Source organism: Mesitornis unicolor, unplaced genomic scaffold (assembly GCF_000695765.1).
Source record: "Mesitornis unicolor isolate BGI_N332 unplaced genomic scaffold, ASM69576v1 scaffold5185, whole genome shotgun sequence".
NCBI classification, from domain to species: domain Eukaryota; kingdom Metazoa; phylum Chordata; class Aves; order Mesitornithiformes; family Mesitornithidae; genus Mesitornis; species Mesitornis unicolor.
In genome coordinates this window covers 18,663-27,882 of record NW_010183375.1, presented here as the reverse complement: position 1 = coordinate 27,882, position 9,220 = coordinate 18,663, and the positions used below count along the sequence as shown (strand labels likewise).

The 9,220-nt window shown below is 43.2% G+C and overlaps 1 protein-coding gene across 1 annotated transcript in view; it reads right to left on the bottom strand.

Moving 5' to 3' along the window:
• LOC104540323 (uncharacterized protein KIAA1671-like) overlaps positions 1–8,451 on the bottom strand; it is a gene marked incomplete at its 3' end in the record, with an annotated part of 8,559 nt that extends 108 nt beyond the window's left edge. The window contains exons 1-4 of the mRNA XM_010184105.1: positions 6,854–8,451; positions 5,763–5,856; positions 984–4,214; positions 1–3 (exon numbers count right to left, since the gene is read on the bottom strand). The exon at positions 1–3 is cut by the window's left edge and continues 108 nt beyond it. Coding sequence (XP_010182407.1) covers positions 1–3; positions 984–4,214; positions 5,763–5,856; positions 6,854–8,451 — 4,926 coding nt within the window. The remainder of the gene's footprint in view (positions 4–983; positions 4,215–5,762; positions 5,857–6,853) is intronic.
• Positions 8,452–9,220: the final 769 nt, after the last annotated feature.

The following is a 9,220-nucleotide window of genomic DNA, read 5'->3' as shown; positions in this document are numbered from 1 at the left end:
TTCCTAGAAGCCTGTTACAATAAAGTTACACGTGTTGTTACATATGCATGCATATGTACATGAAAATACCCTTTATAAAAAAAAAACAGAGGGAGTTCAAAGCTGAAAAAGCAAAATGGAAAATCATTATAGCAATGAACATCCAACTGCCTGTGCTGTGATGCATTGGTGTGCAGCTGCATCAAGGGAATCACTTGTGTTTAATGTTTATACATTTGGAAAGGGCAGTGTCAGGAGGAAGGAGCCAGGCTCTGCTCTGGGATGGCCAATGCCAGGACAAGGGGCAATGGTCCCAAGCTGGAGCACAGGAGGTTCAAGCTGAACATGAGGACAAAGTTTGTGAGTGTGAGGGTTATGGAGCATGGCCCAGGCTGCCCAGAGAGGTTGTGGAGTCTCCTTGTCTGGAGACACCCAAAGCCCTGGCCGTGTTCCTGTGTGACTGCTCTGGTGATCCTGCTCTGGCAGGGGTTGCACTGGGGGAGCTTTCCAGGTCCTTCCGACTCCTGGCATTCTGTGATTCTGTGATTCACCAAAGTTGGTATCAGCAGTGAAGCTTCACATAAAAATGAGGGCCGTTCACCCAGTAAAAAATAAAATAATTCACTTCCTTCAGAAAAGAAAACAAATGAAAAGAACTCCAAAAAGTTCTGTCTCCAAAATCACTGTTGACAAAAAGTAAACCCAAACTCCACCTTTTCAAATTAGAAAACTGCAGAGTTAACAATTTCACATCCTAGATTCACAGCATTAATAGAATAATATGCATGCTTTTGAAAGGGTTTTCAAGCTCTCCATGGAAACATCAATAAATATTTATACACCTGAAACAGAAATCTAGCCCTCTAGTACAATACAAACCCCTCAAGGAAACAAATGTTGAGCAGGACCGATCTGCTCACCCGCTGCAGAGCCACAGCGAGCGCTGAAAAGAGACTTAATAAGAGCTTCTCCCTTTCAATGTTAGTTAAGGGGAACACTCAGACACCCTTGGCCGATACCTTTTTATCCTCAAGGAAGAAAGGCTCCGGCTGAGCCAACATCCTGTGTTTCCACCCGTTCTCCACACTTTCCAACGGGAAGCTCTGCCGGGGCCGGCACTGATCCCTTCTCCCCCTTAGGTCCTGCACAAGCGGTAAGTTGTCTTTCCCTTGGCGGCTCTTTTCCGAATAGGACCGTCTCAAATCCGGGGGAGCGCTGCCTAAACCAGACGTGTAGTTCCTCCAGTCACTTCTACTTTTCACATTGGAAGAGTCGTTCTCACTCGTCGTTTTATTTGCAACATCTTTGCTCCTCGTTGAAGAGCTCCTTGCTACATTTTTGCTCCACTCTCCTTCTGGAGACCCCTCCAAGAACTGCTCTTTTGTGATCAACTTCTTCTGTAAGAAGCCATCATCTGCCTTTATTGACAACCTGGAAGCAAAGTTCACTTCCAGCCTTTGCTCTGTACTGACTGCATTTACGGGCTGTACCTTCTCAATCACAAATTTTGAAGTTGGACTCCTGGAAGTTAAGTTCACTTCTTCATCCTCGTCAACGATGAAAGTTTTCTTCCTACTGAACTCCACAGGTGAATTGAAAAATTTATCCGAAAAAAAGCTGCTGGGATTTCCCCAGTAAGGAGGGCTGAACTTTCTGTCTTTGGACTTGTGTTTCTCAAATTCAGCGCCACAGGATTCCACTTTCTCTCTGCTCTTTTCGTTTAGGTTTAATTTCTCCAGCCTGTGATACTCTTCTGCATAGTCACCTTGTTTGCTATTAACAGAACAGTGATCCGATCCCTTCCACTCCTTCCAGCTGTAGGAAGAAGTTGTCCTATCTGACACATTTCTTCTGTTCTTTGATTTCTCCCTACTAAATAAGCTGTGATCTTCACAGAGCTTGTCTTGAGAGTTACTGGCCTTGATTGATTCCTCTTTATACTCTGCCATAAGGGCATCAATATCAAGAATTTGGGATCTGTAACCATCATCAGCTTTCCTTCCAGATAAATCATAATTATTTTCAGTAATTTTCTGGGGCACTACTTCACCATCTTTATGTGACTGTGCAAACCGCAGAGGGGATTTGGGTTCGTGGTAAGAGGAGACTTTTCTTCTACTGCTTTTGAGATCAGGTTGAGCCGTATTTTCCAGATCCTGTTTTAAGAGGAAAGCATCAACGTCTATAATTTTCTCTTTAGAATGATCCAGACCTCTTTCATGATACTGCTGCTGATCTTTCCTAGACACATGAAAATTACCAAATGCAATGTTTTTGGAAAAAATATCATCTTTGTCATCTTCTTTGACCCAATCCTTACTGACATGCACTTCCCGTGAGTCCTCTCTGCAATTTGTACTCGTCACATTTTTATTTGGCTGCTGCAATAAAGGTTTAGACCTTCCAGGAAAAACATGATCCAGATTAACTGTTGCTCCCTCACCTGAGCTAGAAACTGTACTGGCTTCACTTCCACCGGGAGTACCAACACAGCTCTTCTCTTGCTTGTTACCAGGAATTTGGTAAGTCACTGCAAAATAAGTTGCTTTGGGCTCCAAGGCAGAACTCTGACTTTTCAAGTAACCCTCAGGATTGCCGAGAGGAGTTTGGTTCACCTCACCCCCTTCCACCCCTTCTCTGCTTTTTTTGCTTCTCTTTTTCATGGAGCTCTCGTCCAGCTGCAGTGAATCTGCCCGGCTCAGCCTTCTGATACTCTCAGGAGCGAGCCAGACGACTTCTTCTGTCTTGACAGAATCCTGGGGCAAGGTCCTCCTTCTCCACCTTTCCGAAATCTTCAGGTCAGCAACGCTACTCCTGCTTCTCCTGACTTTCTCTTCTGGATCCATTACTCTGATTTTTTCACAGTTTTCACGAGCTGTACTATCTAACCTGAAGTCTTGTTCTTTGCAATTGAAGTCTAAGCTTTTCCTTATGCCAAAGGCCCTCGATTCCTCTTTATTAACGCTCAGGACTTTCGTTTCAGGATGGTGGCTACTGGAAGATTTACAAAATTGTCCACTTGAAAGCACTGAAGAAGCCTGGACCCCATGTTTATTTACACTTGTTGAAATAACTTCACGATCAAAGTTGGCTCTGAATTCATAGCTGTCTGTCAAACCTGGTCTAAAACCCCTTTTTTCAGAAGAGCATTTGGTTGTATCAGACCCCTCTGTTTTATCCACGGAAGAGACTTCACTCTTATCACTTTTCAGTTCAGAATGGAGTTGGTTTCCTTTTTCACTCATTCCTAAATATTTACTTCTGTTTGTAGAAGCAGGTATTTTCTCAGCTATTGATATCGGATCAGGTTCAGCTTTCTCAGAGTCCTTTTGCTGTTCAGGTAAAGTGCATTCATTGGAGACAAACTCAGCAGGTCCTCTGAACACAGCCTTGCTCATAAAACCTTTAGGGTCTCTGCCTTCCGCAATGATGTTATCCTCCTTCAAGTGGAGAGTTTTGCTACTTGTCCTTGCCAGCTCACCAGCGTGTAGAGCATCCTCATCGTTTTTGCTCTCTTTCACAGAGGATTTTCTCGTTCTCAGCGTCATGGCCTTCTTTTCAGGAGCCATCGTAATGGCTTCACTAAGAGCCCTTTCACCGCACGTCTGAAAGACTTCGTATCTCGGCTCTATTCTTTGGTACATTACAGGCTCTTCTGCATTTTTAGGAGTGGGCTTTTCACTCTTCTCAACCACAGACTTTTCTAAGAGATTTCCTAGAGTCATTTTCTTGTCTTCACTTGAACAAACTGGTTTTCCACTTCTTTCTCCATCTGCTGTAGGTTTTGATGAATCACACTGCTTGTGATACTCCTTCCTTACACCAGTGGTTTCCTCCACTTCTCCCATCCATGATCGCCTGCTGTGCCCCAGCTGCACCGCATCGTGCTTTGCCTCAGGCTCATGATTCATTTTCGGTGCAGAATCAGCTCCGGGACGGTCAGCAGCGATGTTGTGCCTCTGAACGTTATGGTCAAACATGGTGGCTCTCACAGTTTTAATGTAGGTCTTTTCTGTAAACGTGGCTGGTTTTAATTTCTTCTCCAAGTTGCTTGTGAATGAGACTGTATTTTCACTCTGCTGAGAAAAATGCTGACCATCTCCAAGGAAGCTTCCTTTCCTCTCTATCTGATCAGGTTTGTTTGTTATTTTTAAAACGTGCCGGGGTTTCCAAGGGTTTCCAGTAGCATTGGCTTCAGGGAAATCTGTGCCATGTGCAAGCTTGATCTCCTTGCTCTGCAACGAGAAAAAGCAACAGTAAAAAGTGGTTATTTAAGAGGTGTGTGACAAAGCTTATTTTAAAAATTACCTGCACCTACTCTGTGCAACACAACCTGCACAAGTGAAACACATCCATGCTCCCTGAACACAGAATCCACTGAGACCAAGGTAGTCTGAGCAAATGTGCAGCTCCAGCTCCCAAATCTTGACTATATCATAGTTATCTCACAGCTTGATTTTTACATTTAATACACAAAAAGAAAAATGTATGAAGTGCTGATACCCGAGATATGCAGGACTCTGAGTTCCTGGACTCAGGTTCCACAAGGCATTTTAATCTGCAGTGAATTTATACTCACATCATATTCCAGAGAAGGCTACACATGCAAAAATAGTACAAATCTTTGGAAGGGTCCTAACCCCAGCTACCACAGAAACACATAGGAACACGTATGTTGCAAGCACTACAGAAATTCAAGGTCAAAAGCAAAGCACTGAACAGCACCACTGGTGTGACCTGGTCTGACACTGGTGATCCTGCTCTGGCAGGGGTTGGACTGGACGAGCTTTCCAGGTCCCTTCCAACTCCTAACACTCTGTGATTGTGTGATTCACCTTGAGAGAAAGTCTAAACTCCTGGGGGACTCCAAATACACTGCATTTTGTCAAAACTGTCTTTTCAAATCGCTAACTAAACAGATACATGGTCAGGAACTGCAAGGAACATGAAGATCAGAGTAAGTATCACAGCTGGAGCTGCTCAGCTGAGAGGAATGCTAAGGCTGAGCTGAAGTAAAAGGAGAAAGTGGGGATTAGTACTTATTGCCAATTCTTTACCATTTACACTTGCAGGAAACAACTATTTGATACTATTTGTATTAAACTACAGAAACACTGTATCCAGCTGCAAGTTTCCTTTCCCTATATTTCTACCTTAAGCCTAGAGAGGAGAAAAGCACAGCCACAAGAACTCACAACAAATACCCTTAAATCTCCAATAAGAAGAAGTTATGTTTTACAACACCGAAGTGTTGCTTAGAAACAGAGAGCCTAACAGCTTTTACAGCAAATCACAACTTTCTGTGTAGTATTTTATTGTCAAGATTTCCAAGTTAAATGTTGTTTAGGAGACTGCCATGTATATGCAGCATGTATTCAATAAGGAGTTGTGAGTTAGATGTAGAAATGCACCACGCTAATGCTAAGCTTAGAGAAAATAAACGGTAATCACTGCACAAAACCACAACAGCCACAGCTGATTCACTATGGGTTTTCACGCATTAGAAGTCCCATTAAAATAGGATATAAAATATTTCTTCATGTATCTAAAAAAATGCACATTTAACTTTTTAAAAACTCAGCAGCCGCGATACTCCCACACGTTATCATTGTGTCCTAAAGACAGCCTTAAACAAGTAAACCTGTTAGGATTATGTCATTCCTAATGCTCCCAATACCCATTTAAAAGCCACTGATCGACAGAGACACACGGGACAGGACAGCGCTCTGCAGTCTCAATGCAAACCTGACTGCAGAGCACAGCAGCTGATGCCATTTTCTTACTTTCTGATTTTCTTGCGTTTCACTGCTGGAGTCGTTTCTGGTCTCAGCAGGTTTCTCAGCCTTTGCTTCCCCAGTTGATGTCGGACTTGAAAACCTAAGGTGAAAGACTTGTTACTTCTTTCAGTTCTGGTAGGCAGCAGGGACACCCCCTCCCAAAGCAGACTGGTAGGAATTCCCCAATAAATTCTATTTCTTAAAGGAGAAACATCACTATTCCATGTTGTAACTAACTGTATTCGGCGGTTTAGCTGTACCCAGACTAAAGGATGCAGCTTATTGTACAGTATAAGACTTCAGAGATATGTAACAAGGCACAGTGAAAGAGATGCTAACATTCTCATTCCTCAGCTGCACTTCTTTTATTTCCATCACAACGTTAAAGGACTGAGGTTTGCTGAAAAACGGTACTATTCCACTGTCCATATAGCAGGTCCCCTCAGCCAGACATCCGCTGCGTTGCCTACACAAAGCACATGTCCTTACACCACCAAAACCCCCAAGTTCAGTTGCCCAACTTGGTACTGAGAGAATACATTTGAGCTTGGGTTGAATCTCTTTTGAATGGAAAACATTGTTTTAAATTGGTTCTGGTATGTAAAAATGAACAGATCTCGTGTTACTCTAACAACGCTGCTCATCGCCACAGCTCGGCCAGAACAGCCATAGATATTTAGGTTTTAATATGACAGCGAAATAAGATTCCTGTCTGGCTGAAAACCTGACACTCTACACCGATGTCAAAGACACAGTGACCATTCTTTTGCTTTCTCACAAATACATAAGCCTGCAGCCTGCAAGGGTCACCTCAAGATTTCAAAATGCAGGCAATTTTAATATTAAGTATACAGTTACACTACCATGCAAAGGCCACAATATTGACAGCATCACTTTTTCTGCAGCTGTTGTCAGGGTTCATTAAAAAAATTCATTCGATTTTCTTTCTTTCAGGGTGGGAAAGAGGTCACAAATAATAGTAGAAAAAATGACTACACTTGGTGGAAGCAAAACGTTTATTTTACTGCACTGAAAGAGCAAGTTTGCCTGAATGAGATGAAGTTAAGAGGATTAACCAGAACCTCTCTGCAACCTACATCTTGGTTAAGTCCGCAGAAAGTGGCCGTGATTGCAGTGACCTGCGCAGATTTCCCGGCTTAACGTCGGCATTTTCTGTTGTCAGCTCCCTGATCCTCTGCTGGATGCTCACACATCTGCTTTCCCTCTCCGCGCTCGACTGGAGAAGTTCTGCATCCATCGAGGTGCTGGGATTTTCTGAAGTAAACAAATTAATGTGTTTTTTAACGCTACCTCTTAGGGTACTGTTCTCTTTCTCTGAGGAAGCTGCAGGGCTTTCGCAGCCTACAGACATATACGTTTCCTTTTGCTCTGGTTTCTTCCCCTCCTTATCAGCCCTGCTTTCGCTGGTGGTTTCACGGCTTCTTTCCGAACCGTACAAGTTAATCGTGATTTCTGGTTTTGTCTCCATTTGTTCACTTTTAGATTTAAGCTTCGTTTCCCACGTGTATTTTCCATTATTTAGGATGCCAATATCCTGACTACTGCACTTGAGATTTGTTTTAGAAGAGCTGCCTTTATCAAATTCTGTTTCTTCAGAGTTTGGCCCCGTTTCAGACTCATCGTGGCAGCCCACGTCAGCAAAAGAACTTATGGACATGCTCTCCTTGCTTTCGTGAGATGAACAAGTCTTCTTGCACAAAGAAAGATCTCTATGTTCAAATTTAGCTGTCAGGTCCATGGACAAAGGCCTTGGTTTCCTAACCCCAGATTTCTCTGTAGGAGATTTTTCCTCCGGAGCTTCCACAGCACGATGCTTCTGATCTCGTAACGATTCCAGAAAAATCGCAGATACCGGTCTATGTTTTGGCCTTTGCTGCACATCAACAGAGAAATCAACTTTACTGCTGATATCACTTGCATCATCACTGGTTTTCTCCCCTGAATGACCTTCACAAGCATCCTTTTTTTCACCAGCTTTGACGGAGTTCCAAGAGACCGGTCTAAGACTGGAGGACAGCGATATCTGCCTGTGAAGAGAGCCCTCAGGATTCCTGGCTGTCTCGGATGGTTTCTCCAGCTTGGCAGTGCACTGAAGCTCTCTCGTTTGCATAGCACTGTGCACCCTGCGCTCATCTGCAGCCCTTTTTTCCTGGGCCAGGCTCACCTTTGATTGCTCCGTGCCCGCTGCCTCAAAAAGAATGACAGTATTTGCACTGGGACCAGTGTAGAAAGTCATGTTTGTGACCACTTCACCTCCAGCCTTATTTCCATGTTCAATTACTTTCTGATCTACTAATGGTGGAACATTTCCACTTGCTATCTTAGCAGATGGTGTTTCTTCAGCGGCCTTTCTAATAAAACTACTCGATCTGAAAGCTGGAATAGGTGGTTTTACATTTGCAAAAGTATCTGAAGATTTCTCTTTAGAAAAAGGCTTTGGGAAAAGCCTTGGCCTTGATCCCAGCGACGGCATTGTTGCAGATCTCAAAGTACTCCCAAATTTCTTGTTCTCTTCAAGGGTCAACGATACTGAAGCCTCCTTTGCCTTGTTACTCGCATCCGAAAGCACACTCACATACACGCGCTGCGATTTATCCTCATTTCTGATTTCATTCAAGTCAGGTACTGTCGTCAAAGACGCCAAAGCAGAATTTATTTCTACTCTTGTTGCCATAGCTGTAATTACACATTCAACAGAATTGAGAAAACCCAACAAGGAAAAAGAATCTGAAAGAAAAGAAAGAAAATTAATGTTTTAATGTAGAGTCAGCACGAACACCAAATAACATCCTTCTCATTTGCATTTGTAAGGTAGCTAAACTCAGATTCAGGTGCCTTTCAGATACTCTGTTTACAGAGCATATCTCAATGAAAGACATGATGTTCCTCCTCCTCTAAGGAAAGAGCAAGAAACTCCATTATTCATTGATTAGGCCTAACCACCAAAGAACACATCACAAACCCTACAAGAGCATCTGCACAGCACTGAGAGCCCATCAGTCAGTAAGTTTCAAGAGATAATTAAAGACAAACCAATCAATTTCTGTTTTGAAGCAGACATCTCACTGTTGACCTACAAATATCCGCTCCTTTTTCCAATACAAATAGCTGGCCAGATGCATTGAGCATGCACTTTCAAACTAACAAAAACACAGACTGGTGTGACTGAAAGTGTTATTTGTTCTCTATTGGCAAAGGCCTACAATTAAAGAACAGAAATAAATCCCAAATCTCCAATAGCTTTGCTACCACTCACCATAATTTGCGTTTCCTGCTGCAACCAATCCTCACAACCTGATTCACTTCTCATAGCGAAAACAAGATCCCGGTGGCCACGATCACACGAAGAATGGGGGAACGTGGTCACTTCAGCAACGTTGGTCACAGCAGTCCTGCGAATACACAAAGAGCACTCAGATTTAGGCATGGCACGTACCCAGAGC